Below are 19,960 nucleotides of genomic sequence, written 5' to 3'. Positions count from 1 at the left end.
AGGAGAAGAGGTTTTCCATGATCACACTATTGTCATTGAAAGTATGGCTATGATGTCATCCTTTCCAGGTGAAGTGGTATACCGTAAAAATCTGGTATTTTTCCAAGTGTTGTCACATAATGAAAAACATCAACATACAAGACATTTGTTCAGCTGAAAATGCTTTTTTTTTTTAAAACAGGTTTGTAAATCTCACGCAGGCATTCTTGGAAAAGGGTTGGCACTATCTCACTCACCAACCATCTTAGAAGCTCTTGAAGGAAATCTTCCTCTTCAGATACAAAGCAACGAACAGTCATTTCTGGATGATTTCATTGCCTGTGTTCCAGGGTCTAGTGGCGGACGGCTTGCAAGGTGATTTTTGTGCTATGTGAATGAATTTATTATTGCATTATTTTAATTTTTTAAATATCATAGCAAAATATAGCACTTAAAACGTGTAGATATTGTTTTATTTAGGACCATGGTTTTAATTATGAACTGGAATTTGAAAACTGTGTTTTAGCCCTCTTGCTTATTATGTTCATACATTTTTATGATTAAGCCTTTTGTTAGTATCTGTGTGTTTAAAAAGACCTCATTAGTTTTGCTCTTGAGTTTTTATTAACGTAGTTATTATGAAAAAAATAATTATTTCAGACTTGAATTTCTCCTTAACTACAAGTATGGAACAGGACTTTTTATTTTGTGTTCATCTTTATTACAATCAGAAGGTAGTACGAAACGGTCTAATGTGGTGTTACGTGTTTTTAACTATTCTGTTCTAGATGGCTTCAACCAGATTCATATGCAGATCCTCAGAAGACATCTTTAATTCTGAACAAGGAAGACATACGATGTGGTTGGCCAACTATTATTACTGTGCAAACAAAAGACCAGTATGGAGATATTGTTCATGTTCCCAATATGAAGGTAATTGTGTATGAACTGGAGTATATATGGCTCTTTTTATCCTACAGTTAATTTGTCAACATTTCTGGTTAACATCACACAGAAGATTCTGATTAGTGCAAAAAGTGGCTTTCTGAAATTGATGTAAACTCTGTGGGACTTTTCTACACCTGTGCAATATCACTGTCTCTAGGATATGCTTTTAATTGCACTTGCTCAATTCCAGTTTCTCCAGGTTGTCACTCTAGTCTTCTATGGGTTTATGCCAGTGTGGCTAAGGACATTGACTGGCTTTGCATGATCTTTTTCATTGATGGTATGTGAGAACCTCTTTTTGTAGTGTGGGTCCACTCTCAAAAGTGACTCCAAAAATGGCATGCTCGTGTCTCACTAGTTTTATATCACATATATTCACTTCATATGTGAAATACTGTTTTAAGACAATAAGTTCATAAGAATGGCAATCACCAGTTGATTCATCCCCAATCTTCCAGTTTCAGCATTGAGCAGTCAAAGACTTAGGGACACCAAGAATGTAGGATTACATCCCTGACCATCCTGGCTAATAGCCTTTGATGTAACCATCCTCCATGTATTTATCTAATTCTTTTTCTGAACCCGTAACGGTTTTGGCCCCCACAAAATCCCTGGCAATGAGTCTAACAGTTTGAATATGCATTGTGTTAAATACACCCTTTTGTTTGTTTTAATCATCATCATCAATAACCACGGGCTCAGCGCCCGTTGGCGTCTGATGCCTCTCTCACTATTTCCTTACATCTTTCCCTGCCCAGTGCAGAGTGGCTTAGTTTCTGTAGACTAGTTCTGCACCAATCTACTAATTCATCTATCCATTCTCTGTGGGGTCTGCCGCTCCTATTCGAACCATCCATTATGCCGAATACCATTGTCTTGATTCTTTGTTGGTCATTCATTCTGCAGATATGTCAAAATAGTTGTAGCTTCCATTTTATAACCTTCTGCAGCAGGTTCTCTTTCGGCTGTATCTTCCTATATAATTCCTCATTGGTGACCTTCTGCATCAATCCTATTCTCAGAATCTTTCTATAACAACTCCTTTCGAAAGCCAATATTCTTCGTTTCAAATCTTTTGTTATCACCCATGTCTCACATCCGTACAACATGCTGCTGAATACACACGTTTTCAAGACGCCCAGCTTTATTCTTAAGCTAATTGTTTTTCTTTTCCAGATCTTCTCCATCGCCTTCAAACTCGTTCTTGCTTTTGCTGTTCTAGTCGCCATTTCCTTCTTATGGTCTAGATCATATGTTGTGTTGCTCCCCAGATATGTAAACTTCTCTACATTTTCTAGTTCAGTACCATCAACACTAATCTTCCTTCCTATTTCCTTATCTTCAAATACCATTGTTTTTGTTTTATCAACGTTCATGATCAGTCCGTACCGCTTCCCTTCTTTGTTTAACACCCGCACCGTTTTCACTTCTCCTCATCTTCCTCAATGATAACTATATCATCCATGAACCTCAAGTTATTAATTCTGTTCCCCTGAACAGATATCCCTTTCTCCTCTTCCTTGATCTTGTCCATCGTTCTCTCCAGATGTGCAATGAAGATACTTGGTGATATTGGATTTCCTTGTCTCGTACCTGTTCTTGTTTTAAACCAACTTCCCAACTCCCGGCATGTTCTCACTGCTGCCTTCGCATTACCATTGATATCTTTCAACAACCATATCAGTCTGCTATCCACTCAGTATGATTCCAGCATCGCCCAAGTCACTTTCTGACCTATACTGTCAAATGTCTTTTCCAAATCGACTAAGCAAGTGTATATGTTTTTGTTCTTTCGTCGAGCTTTCTCCAATATCAGTCTCAGTGCCAGTATCTGCTGCATGGTACTGCAGTCTTTTCTGAACCCTGCTTGCTCGTCTGCTATATGTTTTTCTTTCTGCAATCTTAATCTCTCAGTATCATCATCAGCACCTTACCTAGATGACTTGTCATGGCAACTGTTCTGTAGTTCTTGCACTCCAACGTACTTCCTTTCTTGAGTATTGTCACTAGCACAGATCTTGTCCATTCCTTAGGCACCTTCCCTTCTTTCTATGCTATATTACATAGTCGGTGTATTTCCTGAATCATGCTTTCTCTGCTGTATTTGATCATCTCTCCCGTGATCTTATCATTTCCAGGGCTCTTATTGTCCTGTAATTGTTTCACTGCTTTTTCTACTTCCTCCTTGGAAATATCCATCTTGCCCTCGATGCTCGGTGGAGAGATATCTTTCAGTTCTACAGTCAGTCTCTCTGAGACACTTGTGTCCAACTGTGCTTTGTATAGATCGGTGTAATATCTCATCCGTTGCTGCACAATCTTCTCCCTGTTCATGAGCACTTCTTCATTCTCATCTTTGATTGCCATCTGCTTCGGTTGCCATTTCCTATTAATATTCCGAATTGTTTTATATACCTCCCTGGTCTTACATGCACTGTAATACCTCTCGATATCTTCACATTGCTCCTCTAACCATTTCTCCTTTCCTACTTGTTTTAAAGCTGCTGTCTATGAGTGGCATTAGCTGATTTTGGTTCTTGTGTTATTTGGAGATGTAAATAACACTTCCTTAGTCACTTTTTCCACAACTTCGATGATTTTACAGACTATCATACTCCTCCTTGATTTTCTCTTTTCCAAGTTGAACAGTCCCTGTCTTTTTAATCTCTCCTTATATGAAAACTGGCCCGTACATTTAATCGTTGTTGTTGTTGTTGTTGTTGTTGTTGTTCTCTATTCTTTCTGTTTCTAATATATCTTCTTGGAGATGGGGAGACTGGAGCTGTCCACAGTATTCAAGATGGTGGCACACCAAGACTCATGTTGGCATTAAGATACTAACTCTCTTTGTAACTATCACTTGAATAATAGTTTTTAGCATTCTAACAGCTTTTTAGACTGCCACTGTGATTCCACAGTCTTTGTTGAATGGTAGCTCCAGCTTTTCTGGCTGTGGACCTGGCTGTGGAGGGCCAGGGACCTGGCTGTGGAGGGCCAGATGAGGCCCAGAGCAGGGAACCAGCTATGGCATGGAGTTCTGCTGGCATCTCCAGCACTGGAGACCTGGCTGGGGCTGGGAGAACCCCAGCAGCCCACGGGTCAAGAGCTGGCCAGGGTGCAGAACTCTGCTGGCAGCTTCTGCCCCAGGGACCCAGACAGGATCAGGAGAACCCCAGCTGCCCCTGGGCAAGTGGGAGCATGGAAACTGACCAGTGCACCAGCACTGGTCAGTTTCCTGGCTCCCGCCAGCGAAGGGGAGCTGTAAACCAGGCTACCATGTGGTTCCTGGGTCCCTGCCAGTCAGAGAGCCAGGGCAAACTGACCAGCACTGGTCGGTTTCCCAGCTCGTGCAAGCCCAAGGGAGCTAGGAACCAGGTTGTTGCCCGGTTCCTCTTTCCCCTTGACTTTTTGCGAAATTTGAGTTACATGAGGGCGCACAGGAGCACAACCCTCACGTAACTCGGGGCTCTACTGTACTGTCACTTGTATTTCAATTAACTTTATTGCAAGTCTCCATGAGTGTGCATTTACTCAGTACTCCTTCAAGTCAAACGCCCATTTAGCAGCGCCATGTTCAGATAAATGAATCTGTGATCAGTGCTGGGCTAGATTTACTTGTTTTAAAACTGAAATAGTAAAAAAATCGACTCATCCAGATTTTGTTCTTCATTTGAAAGTTACATACTGAATACTGCTTACCAGAAATTGAGTTACTTGGAGTAGTTTGAGGTAAGAGGCTTTTTAGACCAGAGTAAAGCTGTTGAAGAGGTTGACCTAACCATTAATACACAAAATGGAAGAGTTGTTCAATAAGATACCAAGATTTTGTGGAGGAGGAAATAGTTATTTGGGAATACCAGTAATGGGAAAGTTGAGGAGACAGTCTAATATTTGGGTGGGAAAAATGGAAATAATGTGAAAATGAGGAACAAAACAAATAGAAATTTTTCGTAAACTTCTCACTTCTAACTGCATTTTGGCAGGTGGAGGTTAAGGCTATTCCTGTTTCCCAGAAAAAAACATCTATGCAGCAAGATCAACTGAAAAAACTCCAGCGGATACCAGGCAGTCCTGCAGCACCCACTTCCTCTGGCGCTGATATGACCTTTGGAGGACACCCTTCACCAAAACTTGATGCTTCATATGAACCTATGATAGTGAAAGAAGCTCGCTACATAGCTATTACAATGATGAAGGTAAATTATTTTCATTTAATCAGTATAGTTATAAAATGCTGTTCTTTAGTAGAAAAGATAGGAACTGAAGAAGTGAATGAGAGGATGTGCAAATATAATTTTATTCATTATAATTCTCGTTCTATTTGGGGGACATTTGGGTTAATAAAATCACGTATAATATAATTGTTCTTTATAGAGATTTTTGTGTTTTTGTAAAAATCAAAATGATGTTAAAATTGTGACATGACATTAAGTTGCCTGACCCATAGTACACTTGGTCCAAAGTGTTTTGACAAATTATGTTCATGCACACCCTCCTCTAAGCAATTTATTCCAATGTTATAACTACTTTAACAGGAAATTTTTCCTCATGTTGAACCTAAACCTCCGTTGTTGCAATTTAAGACCAAAACTTTTTGTCCAGTCCTCACAGGTTAAGGCAAATATTTTTCCATCCTCCTTGTAATGTTTTCAGTACTTGAAAATGGTTATTTTCCCTTTCATTCTTCTCCTTTCTCGACGAAAGAGACCTAGTTCTTTTAATGTGCTCTCACAGGTCATGTTTTCTGGATCTTTAATCACTTTTGTGAAATGTGACACCAGGAACTGAACACAGTACTCCAGTTGAGGCAATAGTGTGGAGTAGAGTGAAAAAACTACTTATGTCTGTCTTACAGCATTCCTGTTAATGCATCCCAGAATGATGCTTGTTTTGCAGCAATATTACGCTGTTTCTCTCATATTGGCTTGTGGTCCACTGTGCCTGCCAGATCTGTTTCCTCAGTATTCCTTCCTAGGCAGTCACCTTTTATTTTGTATGTGTGAAATTGGTTGTTCATTCCTAAATGGGGTACTTTGTATTGGTCCTTATTGAATTTCATCCAGTTTACTTCAAGCCATTTCTCCAGTTTGTCCAGATCATTTTTAATTTTAATCTTATCCTCTGAAGCCCTTGCAACCTCTCCCAGCATGGTATCAGCCATGGCTTTTAAGTGTACTCTCTATGCCATAATCTCAATCATGGATGAAGATATTGAACGGAACTGGACCCAGAACTGATCTCTGCGAGACCCCGCTCATTATGCCCTTCCAGCATGACTGTGAACCATTGATAACTATTCTGTGAGAATGATTGTCCGAACAGTTTTGCACCCATCTTTTAGTAGCTCCATCTAGATGGTGTTTCCCTTATTTGTTTATGAGAAAGTTGTATGAGACAGCATCAAAAACCTTACTAAAGTCAGTGTATACTACTGCTTGTTACCCTGTAAAAGAAAGATATCATGTTTGTTTGGCACAATTTGTTCTTGAAAGATTCATGCTGACTGTTACTTATATCACCTTATTTTCTTCCAGGGCTACGTCTACATTAGAAAGTTCTTTTGAAAGATTATTTCTATAGAAGTGGGCTCTTTCAAAAGATCCAGCAGAACGTCTACACACACAAAGCATTCTTTTGAAATTAAATTGAAAGAATGTGACGCTGCTTTTGAAATCGCTCTTCCTTTCCTGTTTCAGGAAGAGTGTCCCCCTTCAAAAGCTTCTTTCAAAAGGAAGGAAATGTGTAGACATTCCTCAGGACCTTTTTATTGAAAGAGCAGTCCTCATGGGGTCTGACGTTTCGATCTCGTTCTTTTGAAAGAGCAGGGGCTGTGTGGACACTCACTTTCGAAAGAGCAGCTCTGCGCTTTAGATCCACTCTTTTGTGTGTGGATGCACTCTTTCAAAAAGAGCTTCTTTCGAAAGATCTCTGTAGTGTGGACATAGCTCAGGTGTTTGCAAATGAATTGCTTAATTATTTGTTCCATTAGCTTTCCAGGTGCAGAAACTAAGCTCACTGCTTGATAGTTTCCTGGGTTATCCTTATTTCTTTTTTTTTTTTATAAATAGGCACTGTATTTGCCCTTTTTTTCAGTCTTTTAGGATGTCACCCGTATTTCCTGACTTACTACAGATAATTAATAATGGCTCAGATATCATCTGTCAGCTTCTTGAATATTCTAGCATGCGTTGCATCAGTTCCTGGTGATTTGAAGACATCTGTTTTGTCTAAGTAATTTTTAACTTATTCTTTTCCTATTTTAGCCTCTGATCCTACCTCATTTTCTTTGCATTCATTGCTGGTATGTGATCATCATCAGTCGTTTTGGTGAAAACTGAAACAAAGACGACGTAAAATACTACTTCCATGTTCACATTTTCTTTTATTTTTCCCTCTCATTGAGCAAGGAACCTACCCTGTCCTTGGTTCTAGTCTTGCTTCTAATGTATTTGTGACAGAGATATAGTAATCTACCAGCCTTGAATGTCTTTATAGGGCTAACCCTCACTGACCTTTTGGATCTTTGCTTTTTGTTTCTTAGTTTTAGCTCTAATAAGGGCTTATTTCCCTCTTTCAGCATTCGGAGTGAGGGAAGTAGGCCTTTTGTGAATATTTGTCAAAGGGTGGTAGGATAATCAGAAAAGCTTTTATCCTGCACTGGCCTGACTTATTTTGATAGTCCTCCATTATGGCTCTGGGGAGATGCTCTTCCTGTCTGACTTGACAAATTCAGAGCAGGAAGTTTTACAATTATGAAAACATACTCTTATTTGATCTTGAGACATGGAATACAGACATTACGTGGAAGATTAATGCAGACAGCAATTTACAAGCATTTTATAGTCTAAATCATTGATTTTCAACCCATGGACTGCTTGTGGGTAATCAGCACACTGCTGCAGTCCATTTGATACTCCTACAGGTAGTATATATTGTGTGGCTGCTGCTCCCATAATACGTAGAGAACTGCATTTGCATCCCACAGTGGTAATAGGTTGAGAACCACTGATCTAAATAGCTTCTTATAAGTCTAACACAGTGGTGTCCAAAAGAAATTTACCAGGTACACACACGCGCGCACCCACCCACCTACCTCTGCAGACTCTACCGCACCACCCCCCTCAAACTGCTGGTGATTCACTGGAGCTATGCTGAGCCACCCGCCCCAAGTGAGTCGTCCTTTGGCCCCCAGACCAGCCGCAGGAGGAGCCACCTTCACACTTGCCACCATGTGCTTGTCCCACCAACTAGATGGGTGCACGCATGGAGGGGCAGAGGGTGTGCTGCGTATGCGGCTCTAATGAGCTGCTTCAGCACACCATGGTGTGCAGTTTGCCGCATGCAGCAAACAGAGAGCGTATTAAGGCACTGTGGGTCTAACACTTAGGCTTCAGAGCACTCTTTCAGCTTTCCTGAAAAGGAGGAGGAAGCATGGCACTGGATTGTATTCTAGGTACTGTTTGAAGAGCTATCATCCTGATGTTTATGTAATTCCTCATCAGATTCCTCAGATATGAAGAGATCAGGAAGTCTTTATAGTCTCGGGTTTGGGTTTTTCCCAAGGATAACTTCCAGCATAAATTTTCCAGCCCTTTCATGGCCTGTGTCCACCATACCAGTCCACTCTCAAATGCTATCCAAGTATCAACTCCTGTCTTCACGTGGCTTATGATGTCAGTTTTTGTCATTCACTTGTTAAATTTCCAAACAAGTGCCTTTGTGCTTTTCTCCCCATATAGTCTCTCATTCTTGGTAGGAGCCTCTCATAAAAGTCTTTTTTGCCTTCAGATCCCTCCATAAGGCTTATTTTTATTATACTTACACAAAATTGACAATACACAGACAGCTGGTGAGCCATTGTCTGAAATGCTGACCAATATTTACTCACTTTTCCTTTGTGCTCCCCATCTGCCTGCTCGTATTCATGTATTGTCTCATGTTTTAACTTGATTTAAAAATTACAGTAAACTCTCTTTTTACTGCTTTTGCAGTAAACTCTTTGATATCCAGTAACCCTGGGACTGGGAGGTTGCCAGTTATTCAAATATTCCAGTTAATGGAGAGTATCTGGGGGGAGGCAAAGGCAGTGGTCAGTGGCCCCCCACAATAAGAAAATTCAGCTCCTCCCACCCCCAGTGCCAGGTCCTGCTCAACTGCTGCTCTGCATATCTTTTGGTGGGGACAGCAAAAGCAGCTTGCTGAGTGGTGGACACACCATGTCCCATGAGGAGCTGCTTATGGGGTGGCAGACACTATTGGAGCTGCTGGCAGCGTGCAGTTGTGTGGCAGCAGGCACAGGTGCAACCCAGGAGGAGCTGCTTGCAGGGGGACCTTGCCTCACGGATGCCACATGGCACAAGAAGTCTGGGGGACTCCGACTCAGCCTGGTGCAGAGGGAGGGCTGGTACAACACCCTGGAACCCTCAGAAAATAAAGGAAGCCATGTTTGCTGGTGGTATGCTGGTCATCTAAGAGTTCCAGTTGATCAAATAACAGATAAACAAGGGTTTACTGTAATTACATTTAATTACAGTTTTAATTACACTGTTAAACAATAATAGAATGATAATTGAAATTTAATCAGGGACTAACAGCAAACATTTTTGTAATAAAGAGGGAACTTGGTGCTCACATTCCAGATCCTTGTTGACATCACTCATTCAAGCACATGCTCTCAGATTTAGCAGGTGAGTCAAGAATCGATTTAGGATATAGGATTAGCTACTTTTTTACCCCTCGAGAGTGGTCCCTTCAGAATTGGAGTTAGGCGCATGAGCAGTGTGTGGAATCCGGGCACACTTTTACTTTTACCTCCCTGTTCCAAGTGCTATTAATCTGCATCTTTGATGACCAATGATTACCTTTCTTACTTAAAAAGTTTGCTTTAAAAAGTGCATATGTCTGATTATAATTTGTATCTATTTCTGGTTCCTTATTCCTTAGTTTTATTATGTGAGCAATTAGAATAGCATGTTTTGAGAATTTTTTTATTTTAATTTTTGTATATTTTATTTTATTTGCTGAGTTTTGATTTTATTTTAGCTGAACATTTTGTGTTTTGCATTGTAGGTATATGAAAATTATTCATTTGAAGAATTACGCTTTGCTTCACCAACACCTAAAAGGTAAAAAAAAAAAAAAAAAAAAAAAAAAAGTCTTGCAGAGAATTACACATTAGCTGGAATTAAAAGTAAATATTATACCAACTTTTAAAAAAAGTATGTTAATATCAGCACTTTATGTGACTAGACTTATTCCAGCATTTACCTTAATTTCTTCTTAAAGAACTGTTTAGGCTTCAACATTCTGCATAACTGGGTAGGAAAAACAAAGAAAATCTAGCATATTTTTCTTAAAATTAGGGGGGGCACTGAATCAATCATTTATACTTAGTTTATTTTGTCCTATAGCTTATTTCTTCCCTAAATTAACTTTCTAAATCAATCATTCAGTTTCTGTAGAAGATTATGATTTCATAATAAACAGTTTGAAATCCTTGAAGTGGCTTGAACAGGTGAACAAAATCCTGTTTCCATAGAAATATTTCTGGCGAACCATTAGAAGGCAGTGTAGTTTGGGAGGGTGTGGAAGGAGAAAAAAGCAGAAAGTAAATTAGTGGGATGTTAAATAGAATGCTTTAGCAGATTTTCAATGTTAGCATTTAATTAATTGTTTCAGTGTCTGTCTATTTTGTCTAGGCCCAGTGAAAACATGTTGATACGAGTCAATAATGATGGTACTTACTGTGCAAATTGGACCCCAGGAGCTGTTGGTCTTTATACCATTCATGTCACTATAGATGGCATTGAAATAGGTATCTTATTTTAATTAATCTTACATAGTAACTGCAAGTGCTTAATCTGTGTATCCGTGATGGTGTGTAAAGGTTTGTGCAAATAGTATGTCTGTGAAAATCAGCACAGTGCATTGGGTGAATATCATCCAGTTTCTGTCGCTCTTCCCAGCTTCCTCCCTCCCCCTGCATTCTGTTATCAGAAAACTAAAAGTAAACACACGATTGACAATAATACACTGTCATAAACCAACTGGAACTCTTAAAATGTAATTTCACTTCTCTTTTAAATAGTTTTTGTTAAGTTAAGCTCTCATTTCAATAGTAAAATATATGTAGATTTTCCTGAAGATGACCGGTGCTCAGAGTAACTTTTGTCACTGCAAAAGTCAATGACCTTGCAAACCTTTTAAAGCAAATTGTCTTCCTACACTCCTGATAGGTTTTTGAGATTCTTTTTCAGGGGAAAAGAGAAGAGAATCAGGATTTAGATCCTAGTAGGTAACTTAATCATTTATAGTGCTGCACATATAGAGAGCACTAGATAGTACTAGGCTGGTACCAGTAAGACTGCTCAGAACTACATCAATGGCAGGAGGAGGGGAGAGACCACTCCATAGCGTGGAACAGCCAGATACAAAATCTGTTAACTTTAGTTCTGAGAGATGTTCCTCTTCCCCCATTGTCATTTTTTTTTCTTCAGCCAAAGAACAAAAAACAGAAAAAAAAGATTGGCTGGTTTATTTTAGCCAATTGAGCACTATTTAGTATTCATATTTCAAGTCAATTTATTCTGTGTAGCTGTTCAGTAGTAATTTTAAGATGACTGAGCAAGATATTTTACAGCATGTCTAACTCTGCTAAAATGGTGGATAATTAATCTCTTGTTGAAATATGTCCCCTTAACATGGTCTTTTTTTTTTATTTAAATTTTTTCACTTTTAACACTTGTTTATTTACAGATGCTGGATTGGAAGTGAAAGTAAAAGACCCTCCGAAAGGGATGATACCACCTGGAACCCAGCTTGTCAAGCCAAAAGCAGAACCTCAACCAAACAAGGTTTGGAGAACTAAGAATCCAATCAGTCTGGATTATTTGTACATTTTGGTGGGATAGCATGGTAATTCTCAACTAAAATATGTTCAGGTCACCTTTGTATGCTGAATGCATGCAAACAGAAAAGGAAGAGGGGGAGGTTCAGCATGTTTGTAGTTAACTTCTTTTCCTCAAACTGCAAACATGCAGTAGTTGTCTTTCGCTGGGTATGATACCCCGTCATACCATATTACATAACACTGAGACTGTTTACAAAAGGAATGTTCATTTCATTTATTCAGCACTGTGATTTATGATACGAGGTGGCCAAAGAGTTTAAATGGACTTTCACATTTTTCATAATCCTCTCTTCTCTGTCACTGGGAATAAAATCATATTTGTTTTTTTCCCCTCTCCCCAAATTGTGTTCTCTTCCGCTTATCACGTTTTCTTTTTCTTTCTAAACTATTTCTTCTCCAAAACCTCTTTCCAGACTTTTTTCATCTGTACTATATAAGTTCCCATCCTGGCCAACCTACATACACTCACATAACTTTCGGAAATGTATGCTATCCACACCTCCCCCACCATGCATGCACGCAACCTCAATTTTGTGAGCCCCGGAAAAAAAAATAACTTCAGGTGTATCTTCTTCCTGAAACAAAATAGGAAGAAGGGTTATTTCAAAGATGGGGTTTATTTTCAAAAGAGCTCCATCTACACTGCTTTTTTTTCATAAGGACGGCCATACTGTATCAGACCAAAGGTCCATCTAGCCTAGTATCCTGTCTGCCGACAGTAGCCAATGCCAGGTGCCCCAGAGGAGGTGAACCGAAGACAATGATCAAGCGATTTGTCTCCTGCCATCCATCTTCCGCCTTGGACAAAAGGCTAGTCACCATACCGAACCCCTTGCTAATAGCCATCTATGGACCTAACCTCCAAACATTTATCAAGCTTTCTTTTAAACTCTGTTAGAGTCCTGGCCTTCACAGCATCCTCTGATAAGGAGTTCCACAGGTTGATTGTGTGTTGTGTGAAGAAAAACTTCAAAGAAAGAAGTTTCAAAACCTAAAGAATCTGTGTGGAAAAAACGTCAAAACCTAAAGAATCTCGGTGGGAAAATAGATTATGCAAATGAAGCATGAGATATGTAAATCAGTGGGCTCATTTGCATTTCTCTTTCAAAAGAGAAATGCAAGTGCTTATGTAGCCTTCATGTTCAACAGGCAGAAGCCTTTAAACATCTTCATTTTAGCATTTTATTTTGAGGTATCCTCCATCTTTTTCTTAGTTCTGAAGGTATTAGGCAGTCTTAACAAAGTAATGGCTTGCTTGCCATGCACTCAACAAGTGCATGAAACAACGTTCGTTCTAAATGCAGACAGTAGTAAAGCATTCTCTAGATAGGGATGCATCTCTCCTGTATAAGAATTGATTCACAGTCCAGATTTATTTTCATGAGCATATTACTATCTGGCTTAGGAAAACTAGAGCTATAAAAAAAAATGGAACCAGGAAAGATTAAAATATTTTGCAGTGAAGCTATGTTACATTTCTTAGCCAATAGGACTAACCATAAATACACGTGGGCCTGAAGGAACTTGAAACATTGGTGACATAACATGATTTTGAATTCATCCTTCGTTTTCTGATACTTAAAATCAAAGTTCCAAATCTTTGTTAATGAAGGTTGTGTCAAAGTTTCATCCAGTTCAGGGCCATATGGGTATGCAAAACAAGTTCCTCTTTTCTGATTCTGGTGATGATCGAAGTAATTGAGTAGGCAAGAAATTGCCTTCTACGTTCCATAACGGGAATCCATAAGAAAAAATGTAACCTGTGGATCTTCAATATGTTTGGTGTAACCATGAGAAGAACGGTATCAGTAACTGACTGGATCAAAAAGCAGCCAAACTGGTACAACAATATATTTTGATGTGTGTTCATTCATGTAAGATAAGATACCATAAAAAGAGAAACAAGAATTCAGTCTCTCATATTGGAAGCAAAGAAATTCTCATCAGCAGAAAAACTTCTTACACTGAATGTGGCATACCTTAAGGGAGGGTTTCTAGCCTGAACAATAACAACTTCCACTGGATATCATCCATGCTGCAGAAATGTCTGGTGGAGCTGTTGGTGTCAGCTCCAAAAATATTTCAGGGAAATACTTATCTAGACTGACTAACTCTGGGGTGGATGGTACACCAGCAGAGATGTGAACACCTCAGCTACTGCTGTCCTCCCCCTTCATCCCCAACCACCACCTCAAACTTATTTATTTTCAAGGGTCATGCAAAAATATTGATATTTTTTCCACACAATTGAACAGAATCAGAGGACTGGAAGAGACTTGCTAAGATGTCCCAGAATGATGTTTGCTTTTATTGCAATAGTATACTTTTGACTCATATTTAACTTATGATCCACTATGATCTTCATGTCCCTTTCTGCAGTACGCCTTCCTATGTAGTCATTTTCCATTTTGTATGTTATTCTGTAAGAATAGTCTAGATATTAGTCTGAGGACCATTACATTTAATGGAGTAGGACACATTCAGTACACAGGGGTCAGAGTGAGTAGAAGGAGACTAGCAGAGCATAGCAACTGCATCAAGGACAAAGAGGAGATCATTACACACTCAGTGGAGCCGTCTCATCAGCAGTATACTGTAATTCCTTCAATCTGTCAACATTTCTAAACCTCATCTACTTCTGTCTATGGTCAGAAGCTCAGAATTTGGTAATTGGCTGCTTATGGGGAAAATAATCTCCATCATCTTCATGTATCTGAGACATACTGTTAAATCCATCATGGATTGCATCCTCCTTGAAGTCAAATTTTTATAGCAAGATTTTACCTGTCCACCATTTGAATTCACAGAATCATAGGGCTGGAAGGGACCTCAGGAGGTCATCTAGTCCAGCCCCCTGTTTCAAGCAGGATCAACCCCCACTAAGTCATCCCAGCCAGGACCTCATCAAGTTGGGACTTAAAAACCTCGAGGGATGGAGAATCCACCGCATCTCTAGGCAATGCATTCCAATTGTTTGGATTCCTTCAGTTTTTGTATTTTGTAAAGATCAGTGGTGTTATGAGAATTCCAAAATATGTGCAGAACCGATGCTAATTTCCACTGATATCCTATTTATCTGAAGTATAATTCTTCATAACATGGGTCCATGAAAGGTAATAAAAATGTCTACATAAATATGGCAGAAATGTTTAGGAAATCTGTTTCTTTTTCCTTGCTCTTTCAACCAAAGGAGAATATGTTGGCTAAATACCCTAAGAATTCGATGGCTTACAAATAGTGTATCTGAAGCATACAGCAGTGGCTGTTCTGAATGCAAGCCTTAGGACTGGTCTGCACAAATTCTGTACGTTGATCTACATTGTGCTAGTTAAGTTACATAAATTATTTACCTAAAGTCAACATAACTTAGGTTAACTTACAGCATTATCTACACTGCCATAGCTTCCTTTCTGTGATGGAGTACAGACACCAACAGGAGAGCATTCTCCTATTGACTTAGCATGCCTTCACCAGACTTGCTGAATTGACCCTGCTGCATTTATTGCTGAAATTCCAATTTATTTGATGGTGTAGATATGGTCTATGTCTCTAAATCCCTTGAAGGAGAGGATTGGAAATATCAACATCAATATAGTATCTTGAAATAAATAGGTTTAGGGAAAAGAGTTAAGGATCATATTTTGCTTTAATTTATTAGTATTTGTTACAAAGATTTTTTCAAAGGAAAATGATTATAAAAAACATTGCATGTGCTTTGAGGAACTTAACATAGTTTCTTTTTTAAAAAGCGGATTAATGCACATCTGAAGGCTTAAATCTCTTATCCTGAATACTTTTTTCTCAACATGATTTAAATGGTCAATAAACAATTCTGTGTTAGTGCTACTGCCAGTGTGTATATGAAGAGTTTTTTGATGCTGAAAAACTTGGTTGTAAAACATAGCATGCAAGTGTGAGGAAGAACACTTAAACTGTATGTATGTCTTAGCTAATTTTGAAGAGTTTAAATTCACCTCAGCATAGGGCAGAAATTTGATAATGGGGTAGCGTGGTTGAAGGTGTGGGTAGAATAGGTGTACTATTGCAAATCAAAAGAGTCATAAGGAGAATCTGATGTAAACTTGCTAGGAGCAACTGTGTGACTGTGGCACTGATATAATGAAGGATGGCTATTGGCTGCAGGGGGCTGTTTGAAACACGTAAACTAGAACTCATATTTCATCAAATCTATAATGTTGAGCTGGTCTACCAAATAGAAATCACTGGGATTGGGCTATGCAGTTGTTGTGGTTTATGGACCTGTGCGCAAAAGTTACATTAAATTTAAAAAACTCTGAAATAAAATAAATGTGAGGATAGAATGTATAGGTATTTCTGATGTTTTTATCTTTGTATAATAGAATTGTTTTTAGTTGAACATAGTTTTGCTAGAAGATTTTTCTTATTGATTATAAATCAAAACCTAAGTTTTACTCAGCAGCTCTGGGAAACTAGCAACAAACTCTTGAGACTATCTCATCACTGTAACTCAGAATCTGTTGAACCTATTTCTATATACTCTTGACAATTCTGTTCCAATTTTTTTCTGCATTACTGTCTTCCTTTGCCTTTCTTAGGTTCGCAAATTTGTGGCCAAGGACAGTGCAGGGCTTCGTATCCGTAGCCACCCTTCCCTTCAAAGTGAGCAAATAGGCATAGTGAAAGTCAATGGATCCATCACTTTTATTGATGAGGTAATTCATAAGAAACTTTTGTTTTAAAAAATGGGGGGTAAAGATGAGAACAAATGGTCTAATTTTCATGCATAGACATTGCCTTATCTGTAATTAAAGCAAACCTGCATGAGATGTTTAAATTTTTCTATTTTATATCAGTCTAGGTTTCAATATGCCATTTTACTTATTTTCATTTATTTACTTTTGTAAGACTCCTACAACAGACTTTGAGACTGCAGTCTGAAGAAGTGGAGTAGTAGTAGTAAATCTCATTACATTAAACATTTACTATGGTATGTTTAGGGGTTAGCTGTTCTAACATTTAATCTATAAAACACTAAAATTTTGAAGTTGCAGAAAGTGTTTTCATGAATCTTTCATTTATGTTTCTGAAAGATCATAACATTGTGAGTAAATGTGCATGTATCATCCTTATAAGTAACTTCATATTTAATGGAAGTTATAAAAGCCAAGGTGGTACTGATGAAACACAAAAGCGAAAGATGGGGCAAGTAATTTTATGAGAAAAGGTCTGGCTTTAAAAGAATTTTTTGCAGTGGTTCTTACTTTCACTGCCTATTACAAATGGCTTTCACAATTTAGCCTCTTAAAGCATACCCTTCATACTGCTTTGGCATTCTTTGCTGCTTTAAGTTCCTCCTTGCGCTTTCCTACTTTTCCATATGTCCTACCATAACAGCAAAGAGCTTATTTCTAACGCTTCCATCATCTGCCTGATCATAAAACTCTTAGTCCTTGCTAGCTGTGTATTAGTTTCAGGAAGGCACGGCTCGTTTTTGTTGCTTGTTTCCCATAGATTCACAATGATGATGGTGTATGGCTGAGACTGAACGATGAAACAATAAAGAAGTATGTTCCTAACATGAATGGGTACACTGAAGCCTGGTGCCTCTCTTTTAACCAGCATCTTGGCAAGAGCCTTCTGGTCCCTGTTGACGTAAGTAAAAGGTGCCTTTGAGGAATACTAGCAGTACACTCTGTCCTCATTACAAGGCTTTCTTTAATTAAGGCTGCAGCTGTTCAGTCCTGAGGTTAACCACATTTTACTAAATATTGCTTTGTGTTTGTTTGAGTTCTTCAGGGCTACTGTGTAATGAGGGTGGAGTGTAGAAAAGTTAAGGCCCTTTATGCTGAACATCTCTCCCATGTTCAGAAAAGGAGAAAAAAATAAAAAAAACCAACCAGGCAGGGACCAAGACTATAATTGTGCACTAAGGATCAGTAATATTGGAGAGTGTGTGGTCTGTACCAGTTGTGTTTTATATGAGTTATTCATAACACTGCCCTATGATGCTGTTGTTTGCCTACATGAACTTAGTATTCGTTTATTTTCTCGAGTGGGAGGAGTTTTTCATCTCATGTTTGAGAGCTTTTAGTTTTTTTCAGAATATTGTTATACTTATCTTATGACAGGGAAGTATAATTGATGATAAGCCATCTCTGGTGAAATAGTGGTGGTACTAGGAAAAAAATTCAGGCTGCTGGAAGGCTCCTGAGAGTCTCTTAATTTTTCACTGTTTGATCTCTCTTCACGGATTTCATATTCGAGTCTTCACATTGGCCAGCAATTTTTTGCCATCAAAATACTTATCCAGTGGTTGAGGGGGAAAATTATGACAATGAATTTATAATGACAGTAAACAAAACGTAGCTGTATAGTTTCAAGGAGAAAGTTACAAGCACTGGAATTTGGAAATAAAGCGCCAAACAGAAAGAGAAAATGCATTTGCTTGTTTCATAGTAGCCAAATGCATATACCAGTTATATCAGGAAACAAAAAGCTTTAGATTTTGCCTATGTTCCAGTAAGAGCATATGTTGACAGAACAACACTTTTATATTGGCATCTTTCCCAGTAAAAAACATATAACTTTAAGTATCATGGTAAAAACTTATTGCATAAAGAAACATAGTCTTCTTTGAGTGTCTGTCCCACTGGGCACCACTGTAGAATGTTCACTTGTGTGCGCTCTCAATCGGGGTCTTATATTAGCATTGTTCATGCTATACAATCTTTGTCATACAAACTGGAGCTCTGGAGCGAGAATTTATAGGGAAAAGAGAACTTGCTGCCACTTCTGTTACTTCTGAACTGCCTGCATCTTGAAATGAAGTAACTGTGGTGTCTGCTGCTTCCTAGAAGCTTCTTTTCTTGCCTTTTATTTTACTTTAGTATTTCATTTTTACTGTGTTGATATAGTTTTGGCTAAGTGGAGACATGTTCCCACTCCTCCCCTTCCTGTCCAGCTTGGACAGATTCTTCTTCAAGTGCTTGCTGATGTTGATTCCTTTCTTGGTGTGCGCATCACCGTGAACAGTGATTGAAAGTTTTTTGCCTTAGAAGTTTCCTTAGAGTTGGCTGTTTGTGTTCTCATGTCATGTTCATACGCTGGCATAATGGAGGTCACTGACCCTATGCTCTCCCAGTTCCTTCTTACTGCCTATGACAATTGATTAGTGTCTTGCATTGCAAGAGCATTAGTTGTTCTTTGCAGTCCGTCGTCTATCTTCTTTGTATATAGTTTGTAGGTAATTAGCTAGCCATTAAGTTGTGTTAGGTTAGTGTGATATACAGCCCTCTGTGGGACTTTGCTTTAGAGAGGCACATGCCCTGTTTCTTTGGCTACAGTGCCATCTCATGGAAGGTAATAAACTGTTTAGGCAGGACAGACAGGGGAGAAAAGGAGGAGGAGTTGCACTCTGGGGGGGGGAGCAGTATGATTGCTCAGTGCTCCAATATGAGGAGGGAGAGAATCCAGTTGAGTGTCTTTGGGTGAAGCTTAGAGTAAGAAGTAACAGAGGTGGTGTTGTAGTTGGTGTCAGCTGTAGACCTCCAGATCAGGTAGATGAGGATTTGTTCAGACAGCTAAGTGAAGCTTCCACATCACAGGCCCTGGTTCTCATGGGGGACTTTAATCATCCGGACATTTGTTGGGAGACCAATACAGCAGCACACAGAGAATCCAGGAAGTTTTTGGAGGATGTTGGGGTTAACTTCTTGGTACAGTTGCTGAAGGAACTGACCAGGGGCTGTGCAGAACTTGACCTGCTACTCACACACAGGGAAGAACTAGTAAGAGAAATAGAAGGGAGTGGAAACCTGGGCTGCAGCAACCATAAGATAGTAGATTTCAGGATACAGACAAAAGGAGGAAGGGTGAGCAGTAACATACAGACCCTTGATTTCAAAAGAACAGAATTCTACTCCCTGAGGGAACTAATGAGCAGGATCCCTTGGGAAACAAAGACGAAGGGAAAAAGAGTTCACGAGAACTGGCAGTATTTTCAAGTCTTACTGAAGGCACAGGAACAAATCATCCCGCTGCATAGTAAAACGCAGACATGGCAGGCAACCAGCTTGGCTTAACCGGGAAATCGTTAGTCAGCTTAAACGCAAAAAGAATGCATACAAGAAATGGAAACGTGGA

General features: G+C 39.1%; 1 protein-coding gene across 7 annotated transcripts in view; it reads left to right on the top strand.

Annotated features, from left to right (window-relative positions):
• MYCBP2 (MYC binding protein 2) overlaps nucleotides 1-19,960 on the top strand; it is a 354,939-nt gene that overhangs the window by 224,890 nt on the left and 110,089 nt on the right. For 6 of the 7 annotated variants that reach the window (XM_074989085.1, XM_074989075.1, XM_074989060.1 and 3 more), the window contains exons 44-51: nucleotides 182-354; nucleotides 768-912; nucleotides 4,911-5,123; nucleotides 9,997-10,052; nucleotides 10,626-10,741; nucleotides 11,683-11,780; nucleotides 16,414-16,530; nucleotides 17,330-17,470. In XM_074989085.1, coding sequence (XP_074845186.1) covers nucleotides 182-354; nucleotides 768-912; nucleotides 4,911-5,123; nucleotides 9,997-10,052; nucleotides 10,626-10,741; nucleotides 11,683-11,780; nucleotides 16,414-16,530; nucleotides 17,330-17,470 — 1,059 coding nt within the window. The remainder of the gene's footprint in view (nucleotides 1-181; nucleotides 355-767; nucleotides 913-4,910; nucleotides 5,124-9,996; nucleotides 10,053-10,625; nucleotides 10,742-11,682; nucleotides 11,781-16,413; nucleotides 16,531-17,329; nucleotides 17,471-19,960) is intronic. The other variant, XM_074989094.1, reaches the window with a different exon arrangement.

Source organism: Carettochelys insculpta, chromosome 1 (genome assembly GCF_033958435.1).
Source record: "Carettochelys insculpta isolate YL-2023 chromosome 1, ASM3395843v1, whole genome shotgun sequence".
Classification (NCBI taxonomy): domain Eukaryota; kingdom Metazoa; phylum Chordata; order Testudines; family Carettochelyidae; genus Carettochelys; species Carettochelys insculpta.
This window is presented reverse-complemented; position numbering and strand designations above follow the sequence as displayed.